General features: G+C 42.4%; 1 protein-coding gene across 5 annotated transcripts in view; it reads left to right on the top strand.

The window, feature by feature from the left end:
• Window positions 1-4,222: 4,222 nt before the first annotated feature.
• The window catches only part of LOC148009586 (uncharacterized), a 226,133-nt gene continuing 207,142 nt past the window's right edge, over window positions 4,223-23,213 (top strand). For 4 of the 5 annotated variants that reach the window (XM_087673318.1, XM_087673320.1, XM_087673317.1 and 1 more), the window contains exons 1-3: window positions 4,223-4,514; window positions 5,481-5,544; window positions 5,742-5,840. In XM_087673318.1, the coding sequence (XP_087529444.1) occupies window positions 4,399-4,514; window positions 5,481-5,544; window positions 5,742-5,840 (279 nt within the window). In that variant the 5' untranslated portion in view covers window positions 4,223-4,398. The remainder of the gene's footprint in view (window positions 4,515-5,480; window positions 5,545-5,741; window positions 5,841-23,213) is intronic. The other variant, XM_087673316.1, reaches the window with a different exon arrangement.

Below are 23,213 nucleotides of genomic sequence, written 5' to 3'. Positions count from 1 at the left end.
CATTTAGATTTGCATGGCATCATGAATAGCCTCAGTTGCACCACATAATAGGGGATGCACCTAAAAAGGTAGATTTAGGATGTGCATGTGAAGTGCTAAGCTTAACTGCAAGGGCCAGTCTGGTAAATGAAACCCTACATGATGAGTGAGACTAAGATTTAATTCGACTCGACTAGAGTTCTAAATGCAAATAGGTTAAGTCACCCTTACATCCATATTTTGATTTAGAGACAACATGCTCTTTGATCCTGAAGCTAACTCAAGAAAGCTCGAATGTCATACCCACAAGATGAGTGACTATTCTCCAAGTTACATCCAATGCTCGCAACTATTTTGGAATGGTAATTAGACTTAATTTACACTTGACTTGCAAGAGGAGTAAACACAAGTTCCTTCTATCTTGAGGGAAGGAAACCCTAGGATAAACTTAGAACCCCGATAAAATTCTAAGATGGAAAAATGGTTACCAACGAATCAATTAAAATCCTAGACCAAGATCTTAAGATAAGAACCAAAGGTTAGTAACTTAGGGAAGCTATCATCCAAAATTATAGCAAAATTGCTCACCCCTATTACATAGGAGAGAGGTCGGAAAGAGGGTATTCTCTATCTCTTAGAAGATAATGAAAATTGATGCTAAGACAAGAAAGATCCAAGAAGGGCATCGCTAGGGGTTCAAAGATGGGAACTCCATCTTAGCAGATGTCCTGAGCACCCACCTTCATTGTTGTTTGTGCTTGTAAATCTAGATTCAATGTTTGTGAAAAGAATGTATGATCCAAGCTCACAAAAGAAGTTTGAAGAATGAATCAGGTTGAATTCATGGAGGGCGCGCGAAGCTACCCCCAGCTAGCTGCCAACCCTAGCCAAGGGGGTTCCAAATAACAGTGACGGGAACGTGAACCGAACCCGCCACGAGAGGTCTCTCTGTGGGTTAGTTTGAATGTAGGAGGACTCTTGGATGCCAGGGGGGCTCTGGTTGTAAATTCCCTGACTACGAGTCCTACTCAAACGATCTACGTGACTCATGATAAATTCTCGAGGCCTTGTTACTAGTATAAAGGTGAAAACTTGGAGGAAATAAGATGCATCCTCGCGGATTGCGGGATCTGTCCTTTTTGGACAAGACTTGTATTTCCATTAAGATGATAATATAAAGTTTACTTTCAAAGAACTTGTATGAACTTTTTGTATCAGTGCTATAAGCTACGCAAGCAAACCCTGTTTCCTAAAATGCTTAATTAAGGAAGCTATTTTTAAATGTCACACATAAATGTGATAGGACCTAATTAGATAACTAAAGTATGCCTATTGAGGGAAGCAGGTGAGCGGTACCCCAACGGTTCCGTCCTACAAAAGGGTGGTCCCAGAGAACTGGGAGGCTTCTCACAAAGTTCTATAGTTGTTCGACTTTTAGGTAATATCAGGTTAGAACCCGATTCATGCCATTTTAGGGGACCGGAATGGGACTATGTCCTATGGGAAGAGAGGGTGAGCGGTGGATCCCTCTCGGTTTCCATTCTCTTTGAACCAAGTGTGGCATGGATCTGTTTTGGGTTGGGTATCTCCGTGTAAAGTAGGATGTCCAGGATCCAATGCTAGAATGCTATTAGGAGACCTTGGTAACTAGAAATCTAAATTTCAGATCGATCCTAGTGGGTTTGTCGGCCACACAAACATTTCGTTGCAAGGCAGACTCGGGAAACCCTAGGCGACAAACCCCTGAACATTCCATGGGAGTGCCGGTGGTAATGCTTAGGACCGCTAAAACATGCTCGGACAGTCGATAGGTGTGCATGTTACACGAGAGAGAGAGAGAGAGAGAGAGAGAGAGAGAGAGAGAGAGAGAGAGAGAGAGAGAGAGAGAGAGAGAGAGAGAGAGAGAGAGAGAGAGAGAGAGAGAGAGAGAGAGAGAGAGAGAGAGAGAGAGAGAGAGAGAGAGAGATGCCAAGTGTACGACCATATGCCTCTTAGGGGAACAAATTATAAAAATGGAATTACAAACCATAGGTAGTAATCTGCATTATTGTCTTGGCACTCAATTGCTCTTTGCAATAAGGAAAATACATCACAATATTTTAAATTAGCTCCTCAAACTTTGTTCACCTATGCTACCATGTTGTAAATAAATGTATTATTACACTTAAGTATTTATAGTAATGGTGTCATTTGAGAAATATGACCATTTATAACAACACATTGGAGACTTTATATATGACCACATGCCATTCATCATTTGTCATCTAATTACAAAGCATTACCAATTCTTCATGTTTAAAAATTGCAAACAAAGGGATTTTTTTCTACATGTGTGTGCGCTGTTGCTACACATACACACACATGTTCAAAAATCTCCATGCGATTGGGACATAAGAGCCCCACTTACTGTAGAGAGAGGCATGCATGCTCCCACATATGTGATAGAAAAACTACTTGAAAGAAAAGTGTGTATTTGTACTCTTTATAGTGGTGTAAAATAGGTGGGGAGAGAGGGGGGTTATTGCACATGTATGCTCACTAGGGACCTTGACACCTGCCACTTTGTTGGTCTATAAAAAAGTGATAAAAAGGTCTTTGAAGACTAAACAAGGATAGGAGGATACCTACTTTCATTGATAGCAATTCTTGCAAAGGAAATCGATTTGAAGACTAAATAATACTTTTGTCTTTTGTTGGTTTTATATGTATATATAAGTTGCAATTTGAGAGCACCTAGAATACTAACATGAGATATACACACACATGAAATATATATAGTATACATAATACGTGTGTGCGTATGTCTCTATATATACATGGTAATGCTAATTATGTTTATGTGTGTGGTTGATGTATGAGTTAACATACACAATAAATACCTTGAGAAGCGCATATTTTTCTTGAAAGATCACAAATACTATATGTAACTTTATAAGGGTTAGGTTATCTTTAGGGTCGTGTCTCTTTTGGTTCATATCTATTTCTTTTTAACATGATGAGTGTATATTTTTGACTTGGTCCCCATCTCTCTCTTTTTAGCATAATCATGAAGGGGGTATACTTTGGTACCTTATTTATTAGAATATTTGGATCCATGTAACATAAGATCCTTTACCCAAAGGTAGTCACCTTTGTAAACTTGCCAAAATAACATGTAAAAATCAATTGGTTTACTTAAAATATAGCGGCAAAAGGATCATACTATATCTTATTACATTATAGATTAGCTTACTAAGTCATGTGGTGTTGCAGTTTAGTGACTCATGAATATTTGGACCTCACAATGTAGGTGAGGGAACACTATCTAATTATGGAGCTATCCAGCAATATAGGAATTGTAAACATTGCCATATGCTTAGTGCTTCTCCTTTCAAACAATAGTCTCATCATTTCTTCAACCATTTAACTCCAAGCCATTGATACCTATCAACAATGCCCACTCAAATTGTAGGTTGGTGCACATGTTGCTTTCCCAAAGCATAAATGCCTTCAAAGTTCAGCATAAAGGCGCTAGCTTTGGCGTAAGCGCCATGAGGAAACTAGGCATTGATAGCCTAGTTGCTATTAAGCACATATGGAGTAATAGAAATAGAGTACTGATGGGGAAAGAAAGAAAGGCCATTGATACTGAAGTCTTTAGTGTCACTAGATAAGATACCTTGGCCATGTTTAAGATCTTGAAAAAGCACATATGTGTTTGTGAAATCGCTTAAAGCGATTAGCTAGATGCTAGAGCCTCTAGCTTGCCAATGTAAATAATTGATGTATTATTATTTTGAATTAATATAGATCTCACATCACCCAAAAAAAAACCTAGTAGAGTTGCACAATACTACGACACCTTTTGGAACTAATCATATTTTTTGTATCGTATCACCTATACATGTAATTAATAAACATTATCTAAGTTACATAGGTATGTTTATATTATTGGTAGATAGTTGTATTTACATAAGAGTAAGACCATATTCCTCACATGATGTTTATATTGCATGGTTTTCAAGCTTTTGAGTGTAACTAACTGCTAGCATTAGTCCCTTACCAGATTGTGATTGTTTTTCCATAAGTCCCTTTGGTTGATCTCGCTCCTTTTGTGAATGTCTATCCGCATAGGATGTTGCAAATTGTGAATGTCTATCCGCATAGGATGTTGCAAATATTGCCATGTTTACCTACTATTAACACGTTGGCCACATTTAAAAAAAAAACCAACTCAAGAGCGCGGGTGTGGCAGTAGGACACCTTTGAAAAGTCCCGAGAGTTTCATGTATTTCCGAGCATGCAGAAACATATCAGCCTTCAAAAAACGAAAGCCTGAATCTCTTTCGGCCACTTGGTAGAACATCGTACTATCCAAGAACTTCTGTTGCTCTCTCTCTCTCTCTCTCTCTCTCTCTCTCTCTCTCTGTCTGTGCGACCATGGCTTCTCAGCTGGGAATGCCTCCTCCCAGACGACTTCAGGACAAGCTTCACTGGTGCTCTTGGCCTCACGCTTCCTTGCCCTCCTCTCGCTCACAGTCATTCAACTTGCTCAGGTGAGCATCCTCATACATTGTCTTCCAGCCCGCTCATACTTGTCTTTGAAGCATTAAAGTATCGCATCATGATGTCTGTCGTCTTGCTTCGTTCCCAAGTCTCTAGAACTTCCTTTGTGCATTCTTGGGCTTGTTTGTGACGCAGTATTTTGACGTCAATGGCTATACCACATTGTTTTCTTCTATGTTCGTTTCTTATATTCGGAGTATTGTAAGGTAAAAGAGCAAAGTACATTTTGCAGCGGCCTTTTTCTGGTTTCTCGTCAGAGCTGCACATCGTTTATTGATGAGGTAGAGCAAAGCTGGATGGAGAACAAATCATATGAATGATGTAATTAGTGTTGAATCTTCTTTGTTGCGCATACCCCATTCCTAGGCTGTCCCTATGATTGCATAAGTTCATCTCGGTGTCAGTAAGTTGTTGGCTAGCAAAGCTCATGGGGATATCCATGTTGTGTTCGCCAGGGTGGCACAGCATTGAACCTTAGGAATGTAATATACACATGGCATGTAGTCTTTTTTCTAAATTGACACATTTACTTACTGGCTCCACAAGTGCCTGGATGTATGGAGATTTCTTATGCTGGAATATAACTGGATGACTGAAGAACTATTTGGTACCATCCTGATAAGCCTGTTGGATGTTATCTTTTCCCACTCTTGTAGTTGCTACTCTTATCTTTTTAATCACTATTCCCATTTTATGCAATCTTATGCCTTTTTTCTGCAACATGATGAGAGTAGAAGCCTTTGGATCATACAGTTTGAGGGGAAAACGTTACCTTAATTGCAACCTTGTTTGGTTAAATAGTTGTTTGAGGAAGACAAAACAAAGTCCCTTTTGTGTTGTAAGCAGATGAACTAAAATGTTGAGAAGATGCAGTTAGAACATATGACGTCCAAGCAAAATGATTTAGCATTTTAAATGCAACTTGTTTTCTGATCAAATTAAGGTGCATGCTGCAGTTGCAATGTGGACAATTCTCTTAACTCGACAAGGATTTACTGTTCCCTGCCAGGATACCGATCAGTAAGTGAGCGTAGAATAATTTATTAATGCATGTTATTCGTGTACAGAAAAGGTTTGTGTGCTTTTTTCTTCGTAGATCATGTCTTCAACAGAAAGAAGTTAGGAGTGCCCTGTGTCAACCAAGGAGTTTAGTTTATCGCATCTTTTTAGCTCAGTGTCTTCTAGTGCTTATAAACTCTTCACTCACATAATTGCAGGTTCTTTCGGATCAGAACCAGACTACTGACGTCAAACGGATCGAGTTTAATAAATCACGCATTTCAATATATGATACCACTTTGAGAGATGGGGCCCAGGTCATTAGATTGATCACTTCACTACCATGCTGACTGATGTCACTATTCATATTCTTGGACTATCTGGCAGGGTGAACAATCTAGTAGAAGTTAGCAGTTCTGTTTTATTGTGGCTAAGACTTCCAGTGTAAAATCATGGTTGTGCTCTTGACTTTCAGTGCAGTATCAAAGGCCTATTTTGTGGCACTATATAGCTCTTATTATACGGCTCCTTTCCTTTGGCTTGACTTGGAGCTTGCTGGTTCTTGCTCAATATTTTCATCCTTCCTAGCCTAATTGTAACAGAATTTAGAAGAAGACAACTTATGTGTAATAGAGAATTGGAAAGAATGATTCATTTGTCCTAGGCTTTTGGTTCATAGAAATAGATGGACAGTTAATTGATTTCTTTGACGTGGATTTCAGGGTAAGGATTTTGTTTGGATTCTTGTTGGAGGCCCCCCTATTGGAGTGATGCAACTTGCAAGTTGCTTATGGATTGTGCCTTCTGTACCTGTGTGGAGATTGCATCTAATCTTTTTGTTTCTTGCCTATGACTACATAAGAGGAATTTCCTTTTCAGTGTTTACTTAGTGGCATTGCAAAGGGCTACTAGTGAAGCACGTGCCTTTGGAAAATTACTGCAGGTTGACAATGCAATCCCAACATCCTCATTCGTTTCAGTTCTTGTGTTGGATTGGGCTTTTGGCACATGTTCATGCTTGTGCGTCCATTCTAGTAGCTATGGACATCTGTTTGAGCTCTTACTTCTCTTGTTAGTGCTTTCGTTTTCTGCTTGTGGATGCTCTCACTACAGCCCTTGTTAATGACTGCTGTTGCTAGTTGCACGTGCCCTCTTTGTCTCCTGCATTTTAGGCATTCCTCCTTGTTTGTAACAGTCTTATCTTTTACTTACAGCATCGATTACATCTGTTCCTAGTGGTAAAATATACTTTTCAATACATATGACAAATGGGGTTTTTAGTTTTCAGGCTTCAGATTCTTATCAGCCTGCAGATGCTTTGAAGGGATACTTGAAAAGAAGAGGGTGGGCTTAGAGAAGCTTCAGACTATCAAATGAAATGCAGAAGCAGGGTCCTCTGGTCCCTTTCCTTCTTCAATGTTTCAGCTTGGTGTGTTGAAAATTCATCTTGCTGTGAAGTTTTTGCTGCAATTATCTATTGCCAAATTCATTTGGCACAGCGAATTGCAAAGGAGCCCATAATCGATAGTTTAAAGGGGGCTCAGGAGCATGTGGCAGATCTATGCCTTGTGTTTATTCAGTTGGTATAGAGAATGGCAAGGGAGCCCATAATTGATAGTTTTAAAGAGCCTCAGTGGCATGTGGAAGGTCTATGCCATGTGTTTGAGGGATGGAGGCCAGTGGAGAACACAAGGTTGTTAATTCCCATGAGAAGGGTTTTCAGTTTACAGAGTGCTCAGAACCTGAGGTTTATCCCTGGTTACTATGGTAGGATAATGGCAGGCATAGTCCCTTCCATGTACCGATTTTGACATTGAGTGGGATTTCATGGCAGTTTGCCCAGTTTGGCTGACTTATTAAATCCATTTATCGCCACATGTTTTTCTTTGGCAAAGCTTCTGGGTAAACTTTTGTATGGATCAAAAAGGATATTTTTGGGATGTTTCTTGTGGCATTTATACCAGCCAGGATTTTTGGTTTTCTTCTGGAGCATGATTGAGCAGACTCTGAGAGCCAGGGTCATAGAGCAGTTTGACAGGCTGGCTTTGGACAATAACACTCCAACCCTTGACCACATCTTCACAGTATGAGCCATCATTCAGGAGAGTCAAACATAGGGAGAGAGGATACATTGATGCTTTGTGACTCCAGAAGGCATCAAAATGACAAGCCAAACTGATCCACCAATTACAAGATAAAGGAGTACCTCCAAACATGGGGCACTTTTGCATTTTAAGTCAGTGAGGCAGGCATGGTACAAGCTACAGGTGGGAGGGCTGTCATAATCCATAGCAACAGTGGTGTGAAGTAGGGCTGCCCTGTCTTATCCACACTCTTTAGACTATTCATTGATATTGGACAAGGTTGTTGATTTCATAGACAGGATTGGTGAGATTGTTTTTTTCACCAGATTTGATGAGACTTCTTTTCATATTTTTGTTCCCTGTCCAGTAGCTAGATAGGTGTGGGGGTTTATCTCCTGATTGTGGACTTATCATGACATGTCAGAGCACCACCATCCATTTCTGGTCTTGGGAAATCTCTTTATTTCTGATTTAAATATAGAGATCCATGTGTTAGCAGATTCGTCAGTTCATGTGTGAGTCCGTGCATTAGCAGGAGGCTGGGCAAATTTTCTTTAGCCATGTTTCTGGGCTGCATTATTCTCATGAGTTTTATTGGCATTTTTAAAAATTAGGGTTTTGGGGGACCATTGAAACTCTCTTGAACCGCATACTAGTTTTGTGTTTTTCATTAATTAAGCGTGTTTTGGGACTGTTTAAAGATACTAATCAGCTATAAAGCATGTTTTAGCTCGATAGGATGGGGGGTATGAAGGAACCACTAGAGGAGAGGGTGGGGGATGGGAAGGAACTTGTGGCATAGATGGTGCACAAGCGGGAATGGGTGCAGTAATAGACAATTGCCTTGGAAGACTTTGCATAAGAGAAGGGAAATGGAGCCTATAGATAGAGCTTGCTCTTGTGTCAACTTGCTGCTAAACCAACTCTTGAAGAAGAATCTCAATATACATGGCTTGCTCGGTGGTGAAGACAACCCAAATATGGGGTCTAGTCAGGCCATAAATGGAGAGGAGTGGAAACCCCAAGTTTGGAACATGTAAGACTTTTGAAATGAAGCTAGAGAAATGGTCTAGCAAAAATGGCAAAGTGCCAACACCACTAATAGGTACCGAAGAAATGTTAGCAACAGTAACTAAGTTCTCAGATGGACAAAGATCTTGCAATTGGTCTCCTCTTGCAGTCATATGACTCGAAGCACCACTATCAATGAGCCAAGCAAGGTAATTGCGAAATGTTTCACCCATGAAACGTTGTGTCTCACCTCGACACATTTCACTTTTGGTAAGTCCCGAGTGAAATGCCAAGTGAAATAGTTGAATAATATATATGAGATAGTTTTCTTTATAAACAATGAGTTGTAACTTACACATTTATACCATGAAATCCTTTCATATCAATAAATGATGTCTTTCATGTATGCAGAGTGTCTAGAAACTCTCAAAAAAGCATAAAAATCCAATTGTTTTCCATTTAAAGATCTCGTTTTAGTCAGCCGTTTCACTTGGGGCGTTTTGCATTTCAGTGAAACATTTCAAGCGTTTCAATTGTTTCGTAGTGCCAGTGAAATGTGTTTTGGGGTTACCATGGAGCCAAGGGCTCTTTGGAGGTAGAGGAAGGCCTGGATGATGTAGCTCCATCCTTCGCTCCTAGACGAAGGTGACGGTACTTCTTCCAACACTTCTCCTCAGGATGTGTCCCCTTTCCACAATGTGGGCATCATGGCTTCTCTGAATCTGTGTTAGAGCTTGAAGAATGCTCTCGTGTCTCCTTTTTGGGCTTGGCCTTTGTTTTATCCTTATTCTTCTTCCCCCCCTCTTGTACCTGCACAGTAAAAGCTTTCCACTCGCTCCCTCTTTTAGACGCTTGTCATGCTCCAAGATAAGCGAGGCAAGCTCCTCCCATAGAAGAGTCTTGTGGGTTCTCAATGTAAGAAGGTTGGTGTAGAAGACATCATATTTCGGAGAGGGTAGTTGAGACAAAATAATCATGGCCATATCCTCTAAAGAGATGATCGTGTCGAGGGAAGAAAGCTCATCCCTCATATCCTCCAACCTATTGATGTAATCCTTCATTGAAGGAGTTATCAATAGCAGGCATCTGTGTAGCTCATCTTATGGGCTACACATTGATGCCTCTTTGATCCATGATCCGGGCACCTTAGGCATTTGAAGTATTATTAAATGCAGTTGTTGACCCTAGTGTCCTAGGTATTGAGTGACACTAGGGTTAGGGTTTCATTTAGGGTTTCCTATGATTGTTAAGCCATTACTAATTTCTGATTTCAGCATATTGCTGATTGCCACCTTGTTTGCATAATATTTTATTTTTGAAATTATTACTTTTAGTATATTTTTCTCTCTCCCTAGCAAGAAAACAGAAATAGAAAATTATTACTCTTCATATTATTTGACTTCATTGAGGCAGCCAACATCTCTTCTTTTGGTAGTTTATTATTATTCGGGCATTTATTTTCTCTCTCTTCACTCAGAAAATATTATATTATTGCTGATTTCCACTCATGGTCAACAATAATAATGCCTAGCTCATTATATTCCCTTTCACTCATTAATACATCGCCTATCATTTTGTGATTGAGTTATTGTGCGTCGATTAATTCATTCTCTATCTTTCATTCTCTGTCAATTAATAGCGCAATAATTTCACACATGGGTCAACAATTTGTAATTCCTTCTCAAGAGTGATTTAGTGGGAAAATGTCTTTTGATGGTACAAAGAAGCAAGCTTCATCCACACTTCCATTGCCTACCGCAACATGCGCACATGCACTAGGATAGAATCCTCTAAGCTCATAAAGAGGAAAGTTTGAGCTTGAGAAGTAAGCCGATCCCATAGGGCCACATGATCCATTGTTGATGCCACTTGGGGATCCTCCACCAGACGGGGAATAGGGTCGGTAACAAACTCTCAAATATTGAAGGTGTCAAGTATACATTCCACCTTATAGGACCAAAGCGAATAATTTGATCCATCTAAATGGTCTTCTTTGGGAAGAGAAGGAATAATAGGCACTTGTATTGATGGTGCCATCATAGGCATCTGAGGGCTAGAAGGTTGGGTCATCTAAGGGCTAGAAGGCATTTGAGGGCTAGAAGGATGATCACTCCCCGTTTTAGGGTTTTACTCTAAAAGAGCATTTTTAGTGTGTTTTGGGGCTGTTTAAGAGGCTAATCAGCAAGTAATGCATATTTTAGCTCAACAGTGCCAATGGCGATGAAGTCTGTTAATGGAGACCGTTGATCTCTATGATCCTTAGGGTCTAGGAAATCCATAGATGCATCACCAAGATCATCCCCATCTAAAAGGAATGGGGGGTACCAAGGAGCTACCAAAGGAGAGGGTGCGGGTGGAAAGGAACTTGTTGAATAGATGGTGTACAAGCAGGAATGTGTGCAACAATAGAGAATTGGCTTGGAGGACCTTGCATAAGAGGAGGGGAATGGAGCTTGTAGAGCCCGCTCTCATACCGACTTATCGCTAAAATAGATCCTGAAGAAGAATCCTCCATATACATGAATTGCTCAGTGAAGACAATTTTTGTACCAAGTCTTGTCAGGCCATAAACGGAGACGAGTGGAAAGCCGGAGTCTGCAACATGTGGGACTTCTAAAATGGAGGTAGAGGAATGGTCTGGTAATAACGGCAAAGTGCCAACACAACTAATAGGCACTGAAGAAATGTCACCAACAATGACTAAACCCTTAGATGGACGAAGATCCTACAACACATCTTCTTGTGGAGTCATATGACTTCAATCACCACTATCAATGAGCCTTCTTTGAATCTGTGTTAGAGCATGAAGAATGCTCTTGTGTCTCCATCTTTGGTTTGGCCTTTGTTTAATCCTTATTCTTCTTTGCTATTCCCGCACTTGCACTTAAAGCTTTCGTGGAGCTGGATCCACTGGCTACCTCTTTAGGGCACTTATGCTCCAAGACAAGTGGGATAAGCTCCTCTCATAGAAGAGTCTCACTAGTCCTTGATGTAAGAAGGTTAGTGTAGAAGACATCATATTTCGGAGAGGGAAGCTGAGTCAAAAGAATTATGGCCATATCATTGGAAGAGGTGATGTTGTCGAGGGTAGAAAGCTCATCCCTCAACTCGAACTTGTTGATGTGATCCTTTATGGAAGGAGAGTCATCAATAGCAGGCATCTGTAATTTTTTCTCAAGAGTAATCTGGTGGGCAAATGTTTTCCGTTTGTACAAAGAAACAAGCTTCGTCTACACTTTTGCTGCTTGCTCAACTTGTGTACATGCACTAGGATAGAAGTTTGTAAGCTCGTAAAGAGCAAAGATCGAGTTGGAGAATTGAGCCAATTCCGTGGGACCACATGATCCATTGTTGATCCCACTTGGGGATCCTCCACGGTACAGGGAATAGGGTGTGTAACAAACTCCCAAAGATCGAAGGTGTCAAATATACATTTCACCTTATAGGACCAAAGCGAATAATTTGATTTGTTCAAATGGCCTTCTTTAGGAAGAGAAGGAAGAACAAACACTTGTATTGATGGTGCCATCATAGGCATCTAAGGGCTAGAAGGTTGGGGCCTTGTGGGTGACATGGAGAGGGGGGAGGAGATGGTTGCTCCGATCTGTTTGACCATTCTAGAGAGGTTCCCATTGAGAATGGGGCTAGGACTTCCAATGTTCGCGATGATCACGCTACCTTTTAGAGGAATGATGAGAGATCTCCTTGTCAGAGTCACCAAAGCCATTGAATAGGTGATAAGGCATCTTCAACACTTGCAAACACCTACAAAATCTTGGTTTTGCTTTAGATTGTCCCAAAAAGTGGAAATTAGCTACACTTTGTGATAGGAGGATTCTAGATGGTTCATTTTGTTGTATGGAACAATAGAACGTAGAAAATATGTGTTTTCAGCAAAGGGCAGATGGTTGAAAATCTGCATTTTTAGGCCCAGGGGGTCTCTTCTCCAAGTGAACCCCATATGCTCACTTTGGTTTTGATACCATGTGAGAGTGCACAATAAAAGAGAACCATGAATGAGAGAGAGAGAGAGAGAGAGAGAGGCATTCGGTAATGGATGCTCCGAAAAGCCGGGTGTGGAGTGCCTTTGCTCTTCACGTACTTAAGCAAGATCTCTGGTCTTGGCTCCACCCTTCTTCTCCAGGGTTTACTTTTCATTCCGCACAATATGCAACTACTTGGTCGCGGTTGGACCGAATGTATATCATGCAGGGGGATGATTTTCTTTTCGAGATGCTGGAAATGAAAGTCTTGCAGCAATATGCATTGTTGGATCATTTCCCCCTCTGGCTTGAGATGCTTGCACAACCTATTGCACCTTTTATGTAGTTGTTGGATAGACTCCCTTTACGTTTCAACTTATCTTATTTGAAGCATCTAATCTTTCAGGGCTATATGCAACAATTGATTGAGAGGTTCTTATTGGACTTCGCCTCTGAGGGCTTGGTTTCCTTTGCACGACTGCTCTCTAAAGTGTAGCGGGTTGCTCGGCAGTATGGGATTCATCATGCCTCTATTTGTCGGCGGCGTTGACATGCAGCGGAGCACTTACTGGCTTTGGTCCGTTTGCTGCTGGTGGATACCCTAGATGATGAATTTCTGTTGTCACTGGCGATGCGTTTGGCTCATCTTATTCAAGTATTTCAGTTGAAATCTTATTAGCGAGCCAAGCTGCGCAACTTGACTGACACATTGCAAGATAGTGCCTGTCAGACTCATAAGTTCTTTTGCGCCTTGCATGCTTCTCCTACGCGAGAAAATATGACTAGACTCCAGGATTCAGAAGGTCGCATGGTCACTGATTTGCAGACCATTGTCAATATGTGCATAAATTATTTTATGGATCTTCTTGGTTCTTCTCCGTCGCCTTCTAGCCAGGTTACGCATGCACGCTCGGTCTTCTATGATCTGGTCCGCCAGCAGGTTCCACTTGATATGCAAGCTACTTTGGAGGTAGATATTTGTGAGGAGGAGGTTATGGATTTTTTGTTACACCTGCCTAAGGATAAAAGTCTTGGTTGGGATGGTCTCACCAATGAATTCTTTGAGAACTCGGCCACCCAGCTGGTGAAGCCATTGGCAGCTATGTTTCAGTAGGTTTGGGAAACAGGGGTCATGCCTTCCTCATGGAAAGAAGGCCTTATCAAATTGCTTCCAAAGGTCCCTTCGCCGTCAATGCTGCAACATTGGAGACCAATTTCTTTGATGGGTTCGATGTATAAAATCTTTTCCAAAGTGCTGGCGAATCGGCTTCACAAGCACCTTCCAGCTATTGTGCATCCTCTCCAATATGGTTTCAATAAGGGCCACAACATTTTGCATAATATCTTAAATGTGCAAATGGATATTGACTATGCGAGGCACTCCAGTCAGGAAGTGGTATTGATTCAATTGGATTTGGAAAAGGCTTTTGACTATTTAGACTGGTCTTTCATTGCAGAACTCATGTTTGCTATGGGTTTTGGTACTCCGATGTGCCGATTGATCTATACCATTAGTGCTGCAGCTTCTTCACGAGTTATGCTCAATGGTGGGGGTATAGAGCCATTTGTCCTTGCACGCTCGGTCAGACAGGGTTGCCCTTTGAGTCCTCTCTTCTTTGCCCTGGCGACTCACCCGGTTCTTTCAATGTTATCTTCAATGGCAGCTTCTGCTTAGCTGGCCGGATTGTCTCTTTCTTTGGGACAGCACTTCATTAGCCAATCTCTGGCTGATGATAGCTTTATGATTTTGCGGGCGGACAAGGACAACATTCGCAAGGCATTAGATGTTTGGACGCTCTTTGGTCATGCTTCTGGTCTTCGCATCAATGCCTTTAAATCAGCCATACTCAGTTGCACGGAGTCTAATTTACAATCATTGGGCTGGCAGGGCCAGGTTGTTTCCCGTGGCTCCATTGTCAGGCAACTTGGATACCCATTGGGGGTGGATGTGTGGCCAAAGGAACTACTGGACTGGATTTCACAAAAACTGGCAGCGAAGTTTATGTATTGGAAGTTGCAAGCGTGGCCATTCCATGTCCGCCTCAAAGTGGCTCAGACAATTATGCTGCCAATGCTCACATATTTCTTGCCATTGCTGCCGTGGACTCCTACTACTTTGAAGGCTCTCACTCGCCCCATTCGTTTCATGTTATGGAAGAAGGATTCATTGCAAGCAGGTATTTCGTGGATTTCATGGTCACATACATGTACCCCTAAACGCATGGGTGGTGGAGCTATTTTGGATGTTGAAACTCATATGCTGGCTCTTCGTTGGTCTCTTTTTCGCGCCATGTGTGTGGATCATCATCCGTGGATCATTATAGCCGGTTATTTTCTTGAGGACAGCGGGCTACGCCATGGTAATACACAACTTCGGGGCTCCTGGTGGCATGTCCTTAATGCAGACTCTCGATTTTCCAGCCCCTCTTCCTCTCTGCTACTGCATTTGGTCGGCTCCTGGAAAGTGGTGCTTCAAAAGGCGCGTTGGCATCCAGTGGGGGACCGCTTGCATACTAACTCCTTTCAACTAGAATTGTTGGCAGTCTCGCGATTACTTTCATGGGAAGACAAACATGAGCTCAGACCAAGATTTAACCGCATGGCCCGTTTGGGTGTGACTTCAGTTGCGGATACTACCCTTACCACTCGCAATGTCTTCGCATCGTTTCGTACTGCCAGGAGACTGTTCAGAATCCCGTGCGGATATCGTGATTTATGGGAACAACTTTTGTCGATGCTTCGGGGTAGGCAACCCTTTCCTGCCTTGGCTGTGGATCGTCCTTGGCAGGACTGGGACCTTGCAGGCCGGTTGAGTCTGGAAAAGGCCTCTGCTAATCAGGTGTATCATCTTCTCATTAAAGATGGCTGGGTGTGAAAGCTAATACTGTATGGGGATTGCGGAAATCTCAGTCATGGTGGAAGGCAACTGTGATGGAAGGCTGGTTGAATAAGACACTTTTCAAATGCAAGGTCTTTCTTTGGCGGGTGATGATTGGTGGTCTTCCTCTTGCCTCGGCCCTTTCCAAGCGTAGAATCTCGAATGGCAATTGTTTCTTCTGTACCACATGTGTGGAATTGGCCCGACATTGATTTCTTTCTTGCCCGCTCGCCAAATGTACCGGGACACATTGCCCGGCTTAAAGGTCTCTTGCATTGGCAGATAGATCTCATTCGGCACTCGGACTTGCTCCCTCGGGAGGACTTACTTCCCTGGCATATGGCAATTTCCTTTGGGTCTTTGACATGACTTGTGTAACTTTTTCGTGGCTTTGTACTAGGATTCTACAAGAGAGAGAGAGAGAGAGAGAGAGAGAGAGAGAGAGAGAGAGAGAGAGAGAGAGAGAGAGAGAGAGAGAGATGAAACCTAACAATGACTTGTCCTGTGCACGGTTCGCCTTGCTCTTTGACTTAGATTAATGGTATTTGCCTCAACTCGCCATCGTCTTTTGCCCATCGTTAAGCTGGTAAACCCTAGTCATCGTGCAACTGTGCGTGATTTGCGTTTCCTCAAGGTTGCATCTTAGATCAGGAGTGTCGGTGCTTGAGGAGGGTCGCACGCAGTAAAATGCGACCTACTCTTGCCATCCATACACACAACTGGTCGATTTGCAAATTTGGCCTCCCTCCTTCGTGTGGCATCTGAGGGAACGATTGAGAGATTGAGAACACCTTTCGTAGTTACTGCTCCTACGTAGAGTGTTTCCACACAGGGCCTGAAGAAGTGAGTCCCAACTCAAATCTAGTGGGACATAGCTTGTTAGTGTTCAGTAACACGTTTTGTGATCAACATCTACTTCTACAATGGCGAATGTGCAGGTATGAAATGGTATTGATATGGCCTTCCTTGATCAGCATATAGGGCAAGGGAATGACCAAGACTTGGATGGTTTGGATGGTGATTTCTCGGTTGAAGACCCTGGGCCGTTGACTGATGGGGATGAAATGGGCAAACGCTGTAGGATGTCAGTTGAAGAACCGGTCTTAAGCCCCCCAAATTTGCCTTAGCCAGAGGTTAATGCTTCTTGTTCATAGACTGATGGGTCTCTTCAGTTCATGCTGGCTACCGCCAATCATTTTATGTCGGATTATGTCCATGCTAATGAGGGTAAAGCTAACGCTTTTCCGGATGGGGATTAGGTGGTTGCAGTCATGGGAATTGACTTGGTGTTAAAGCAGATTGCTGCTTTCCATGAGAGGGCTGCCATCTTTTACTTTACAGGAAGGTCTCTCTTGATCACTAGAATTCGTGCTTGGTTGCAGTCCATGCTAGTCAATGTTGAATAGTGCCATGATGTTGCTTCGGGGCATATGCAGGCCCCTCTTGTTGAAGAGATATATGATGGACCGAGGGGGTTCGTTGAGGTTCTTTTTCATTCCTTGGAAGTGCGGGCTTTCATTATGCAACACATTCCTTTGTTTTTGGATGGGCAACTAGTGCATATGGTCCCTTGGAGGCCTATGGCCGAGTTTCAGGAGGTGTTGAGGCATGCATGTCCAATTTGGGTGGAGATGGTTGATTTTCCTTCACATCTTTGGAGACTCCTCCCTTTGCTACTGAGAACCCTTGGTGAGGTTCTGGTGGAACCTTGGTTGGCTTCCCGCAATTGGAATAGGGCATGTATGCTGTGGGATACAGGAAAACCTCACCTGACAAAAATTCGTTTTGAAGTTCTAGAGTTACAAATGTTGGCGTATGAGTTGGAATGGGGTACTTTTGCAGGACACTGTTTCAAATGTGGCTAGTTGGGCCATTTCATTTCAGAATGCGACAAAAATAAGAATCAAGATATATACCTATCGTTCTTTTCAGCATCCTAACATCTGGGCAAGATTGGATCGGATATACATTTGTCAGAATGATTCCTTTCTTCTTGCAGTCATTGACATGTGGGTGGGAACGACAACATGTCTTATCAAATCACTACCCTTTGGTCTTGGAGATGACCCATAAACCTGTTCATGTATTTAAGGCTCTCCTTGCTTGGTTGCCTCTTCGTTTTAATCAATCTTTTTTGCAGCAAAATCAATTCTTGGATTGTGTTCAGCAATTGATTGCTTCTTTTAGCTTGAAGGTCAAAACTGGAGGGGGGGACGCATGGGCTGTTTTTAGGGATAATACCTGAGAGTTATCCCGTCAGTATGGTATTCAACATGCTTCCTCTTTACGAGCTGAATTGCAGCATGCCCAATCTTTATTGGACCACTCCTTGTCTCTAAGCCAATTAGGGGATTCTAATGAAGACTTGCTCACATGCATTGAATGGTTGAAAGGCAGGGTTTGTTCTCTTCAGGAAGAGGAATATGCAAAATACAAATTGCTGGCCAGAGCTGAAGCTTTATACGATAATAATTGTCAATCCCATCAATTCTTTGCTCGTTTGCATAGAAATATGCTCGGGAAAATATTGTGCGTTTGATGAATTATAGGGTCTTATGGTGACTGATCTTGCCTCTATCATCTGGATGAGTGTTGACTTTTATAAGTCCTTGTTGGGTCTGCAAGAGATTTTTTCTGATGCTGTTCACTCTGCTCGCCGATATATTTGTGAGTTGATTAGTAATCAGGTTAAACCAAAATGGGTGGATTTAATGGAGGTTGATATTTCAGAAGATGAAGTGGAAGAAGTGCTGTTTCACTTGTCCCAAAGGAAAAGCCCTGGCTGGGAGGGGCTTCCTAATGAGCTGTTTTCAGCTCATGTGGAGCAACTTAAGGACCCATTGACTCGCTTGTGTTAGCAAGTGTGGAATTTTGGTATGATGCTGTTTGATTGGAAGAATGCTGTCATTTGGTTGTTACCCAAGGTTCCCTCTCTTACCTCTTTGAAACAATGGAGATCCATTTCTATCTTGGGTTTGTTATATAAAATCTTCTCCAAAATCATTGCCAATAGACTGCAAAAAGTTTTTCTACACTTGGTTCATCCACGTCAATATGGTTTTATTAAAGACCGGAATATAATGCATAACATTTTGAATGTTCAACTGGGAATTGACTATGCTAAAGCTTCAAGTCAGCAAGTACTTATGCTTTAGCTCGATATTGAGAAAGCATTTGATCATGTTAGTTGGTCTTTTTTGTGGCAATTATTGTCTACAATGGGATTCGGTCCTCGCATGGTTTCTCTTGTTGATACCATTACTCAGGGTGCCGTGGCTCGTATTGCTCTTAATGGAGGGGTCACGGAGGAAATTGCCTTGTCTTGCTCTCTTAGGCAAGGCTGCCCTCTCAGCCCTTTGCTGTTCGCTTTGGTCACTCACCCGATGCTCTCATTGTTGGAACAGTTGACTGATCAAAGCGAAATAGTTAGCTTGTCTCTTTCTAGTGATACTCAACTTGTGGGTTAATCTTTGGCAGATGATTCTTTTATGTTTCTTAAGGCTGATCACACTAATGTTAATTGAGCAATGGTGGCCTGGAATCTTTTTGCTTTGGCATCAGGTCTTCATATTAATACTCAGAAATCTACAGTATTCTCTTGTACAGAGCATGATTTGCAGGCCTTGGGTTGGCATGGAATTGTGATGTCAAAGGGAAATATAACCAGACACTTGGGATATCCTATTAGTGTGGAGGTAGCTACCCGTGCCTTACTAGATTGGATGGCCTCCCGGATTCATGATAGCTTCATGTACTGGAAATCTCAAGGTTGGCCTTTACATGTTAGACTTAAAGTTGCTCAGTGTATTATGATTAGTATGATATCATTTTTCTTGCCACTTCTTCCTTGGACTAGGAAGTCCCTTTTGGAATTGGTTCGGCCTATCAGATTCATGTTGTGGAAAAAGAAAGGCAATCGTTTGGGACAGGCGTGGAGTTCATGGCAGCATGTGACTACTCCTAAACGGATGGGGGGTGCAGCTTTGTTGGATGTTAATTTGCATATGACAGCCTTGAGATTGGCCCTTTTGCAGGCTTTATGTGTACAGAGTCATCCTTGGTTAGAGATTGCTAAATCTTTCATTGAAAAGATTGGCATCTCTCATGGTAACACGGTTATTCATGCCTCCTAGTGGCATATGCTTAATTCCTCGAGGCCTATTAAGGTCTCCCAGTCTTTTCTCCTTCTCATTTGACTGCATCCTGTCAGGAGATCTTATGTTTTTTAGTTTGGTGCCCCCCCTAATATTTGTAAGGAGGTGAATTCGCTGCAAGGAGAAGTTTTGGCATCCTCCACGTTGTTAGATTGGCCGGACAAAGATTTGCAAAAAGTCAAGTTTAATCAGATGGCTCTTTTGGGGTTGGAGACAGTTTCTGATGGTGTTATTCCTAGGCAGTCCCGTCTTTATTCTTTTCGGTGTATTCGTCAGCACTTTTGGGTACCCCGTGGATATTGTGACATCTGGTCATCCATTTAGGCCAGACTTCAGAGTTTCTCTCCTTTGCCTATGCTACAACCATTGTATCCATGGCGTGACTGGATGCTTGTGCTTCTGGATGATTTTGAGAAGAGGTTTGCTAACCAGATATATCATCAGATGGTGGAGGCCAAGAGACGGGTCACTACAAAGGTGAATAAATTATGGCATATAAGAGACGGCAAAAAGAAGTGGTGGGAAAGATTCACTCAGCTTTGGAAGTCTAAGGTTTCCTATTAGGGGAAAGTCTTCTTATGGAGATTGCTGATTGGCGGTCTTCCAACTAGAGAAGTGTTGCATGCTCAAAAGATCTCTGTTGGCCATTGTGTATTCTGCACTACATGTGATGAAACATTGCTTCATCTTTTTGTCTCTTGTCCGGTTGCTAGACAGATTTGGAGTTTTATTTCCCACGTGTGGTTCTCGGCGACTTAGCATCGGATAACGGCTCATTCATGGATTATGGGAAAGCTGCCCTCTGTGCCTTCCTTGCATTCTGATTATTCATGCCTATTCCATTTCCTTAGATGGACTGCCCTGTGGCATATTTGGCATACTCGGAATACCTTTCTTTTTGATTCAGTTTTGGGCATCCATGGTCATGTGGCTCGTGTTTGAGGTTTAGTGCTATGGCAGATTTCTTCTATGATATCAGCTGACCTGGTTCTTCCTGACATTGCTGCTCCTTGGCTGGCTATTGTTGGCTCTACTCCAGTTTTTCTTTTTGTGTGAATGTAAAAGTCGTAATAGTCTTTCTTCAGTTTCTTTGATGACCTAATGGTCTGATGTAATACAAAGTAAGAGATACATAGAGAATGCTGACCTGATGGTCTGATGTAAATATTTACTACTTAATCTAATTATCTTCATGAAAAAAGAGAGATGAAAGAAAGAAATCTGCAGTGATTAAAGATGAATGCTGAATACAAAGGAGTGGATTGATCAGTTTGTGCACACAGCTTGAGGCATCAGTGAGGGCACTGGAACAAGCTAAATGATGATAGAAACATGGATGCTGATGGTGACAGAGACGGTGACGGAGATGGAGTATATCCAGCCTGCTTTTCATGCCAAAGACAGAGGAGACGGCAGCAACCAATGGAGCACGTGCCAAGGAAGAGAAGAATATGATATGCCCCAAGCAAAGGCCAGCTATAAATAGCTGGAATCAGCCAAACTGGCTGACCAGCTGTTGGCCGACCTGCATCAGCCTGGTCGGCTACATTAAAAATGTAGTTGGCAGCACATAAAAATTGGAATAAATACTGATGTGGCAGCTGATGCAGGTGCAAACTCCTGAGGAGGCTAGATACTGTTTGACAGGGTAGGATAAGCTGGAAACTAATTGACAAGCACTCCTAAATTGATTGAAAGAAGAAATGCAGATTTTAGAACGAGCTGCCTCCTTTGTCAAAGCACATGATAGACATATCAGAGCTCCTAATGTCCCTGTTTAACTTAGAGCGAGGCACACAGGCAAGAGATGACAGTGCATGACAAAGATGATTGCTAACACCCCCTCTCAAATCCACGATGTGGCTAAAGGACAAAGAAGAGGCAGATTGGAGGGTGATAGGATGAGTGCCAATGGTGATGAAGTCCGTCGATGTAGACAGCTAATGAAGACACTCCCTACAATCTTGGCAACTCCCCTCCAAAATAGTAGGGTCTAGGAAATCCATAGCCACCGAGATCATCCTCCTTTGAAAGGGACGGGGGATACGAGGGAGCTATTGGAGGAGAGGGTGGGGGATGGGAAAGAACGTGTGGAATAGATGGTGCACAAGCAGGAATGCATGCAACAATAGAGAACTGCCTTGGAGGATTCTACATAAGAGAAGGGAAATGGAGCTTGTAGAGCTTACTCTCGTGCCAACTTGTCGCTAAAATAGCTCCTAAAGAAGAATCCTCAATATACATGAATTACTCTGTGAAGACAACTGGGGTACCAAGTCTAGTTAGGCCATAAACGGAGAGGAGTGGAAAGCCCAAGTTTGGAACATGTAGGACTTCTGAAATGGAGCTAGAGGAATGGTCTAGCAATAATGGCAAAGTGCCAACACCACTGATAGGCAGCGAAGAAATGTCACCAACAGTGGCTAAACCCTCACCAATAGTGACTAAACCCTTAGATGGACAAAGATCCTGCAGCAGATCTCCTTGTGGAGTCATATGACTTGAAGCACCACTATTAATGAGCCAAGGGCTCTTTGAAGAAGTGTTAACCATGGAAGAAGGTTTTATCCAACACATGGATACGAAGGAACATAAACCATATGAAGGAACATAGACCCATGGGTAACTGTTGGTGTAGAGGTAGAGAAGGGCCTGGATGACGTAGCGACATCCTTTGCTCCTGGACAAAGGTGAGGGCACTTCTTTCAACACTTCTCCTAAGGATATGTTCCCTTCCCGCAATGTGGGCATTGTAGCCTCTTTGAAATTGTATCAAAGCTTGAAGAATGCTCGTGTCTCTGTCTTGGGCTTGGCCCATGTTTTATCCTTATTCTTCTGCTCCCCTCCCACACGTGCAGTAAAAGCTTTCGTGGAGCTGGATCTAGTGGCTACCTCTTTCAAATACTCGTCATGCTCAAGACAAGCGGGGCAATCTCCTCCCATGGAAGAGTCTTACTAGTCCTTGACGCAAGAAGGCTGGTATACAAGTCATCATATTTCAGAGAGGGTAGTTGAGTGACATGAATCATGGCCATATCCTTCGAAGAGATGATCTTGTTGAGGGAAGAAGGCTCATCCCTCATATCCTTCAATGTCTTCTAATGGTATAATGAAGCAAGCTTCATCCACACTTCCGCTACTTGCTGCAACTTGCGCACATGCACCAGGACAAAATTTTGTAAGCTCACTAAGAGGAAAGATTGAGCTTGAGAAGTGAGTCAATCTCATAGGGCTGCACAATCCATTGTTGATCCCACTTGGGGATCCTCCAAGGGATGGGGAATAGGGTGGGTAACAAACTCCGAAAGATAGAAGGGGTCAAGTATACATTCCACCTTACAAGATCAAAGCAAATAATTTGATTTGTCCAAACATTTTTCTTTGGTAAGAGAAGGAAGAAGAGACACTTGTATTGATGGTGCCATCATAGGCATCCAAGGGCCAGGAGGACGGGTGTTGTGGGAGACACGGAGAGAGGGGGAGGAGATGGCTGCTCGGATCTGTTTAACCATTCAAGAGAGGGTTCTAGTTCATCTGAACATGGCTGGGACCTCCTATCTTTGGGATGATCATGCCGCCT

The sequence above is a fragment of the Lygodium microphyllum genome, chromosome 30 (assembly GCF_053477565.2).
Source record: "Lygodium microphyllum isolate KBCC chromosome 30, Lygodium_microphyllum_v1.1.10, whole genome shotgun sequence".
NCBI lineage: Eukaryota > Viridiplantae > Streptophyta > Polypodiopsida > Schizaeales > Lygodiaceae > Lygodium > Lygodium microphyllum.
The sequence above is the reverse complement of the archived record's forward strand: the minus strand, read 5'-3'. Positions and strand labels throughout refer to the sequence as shown.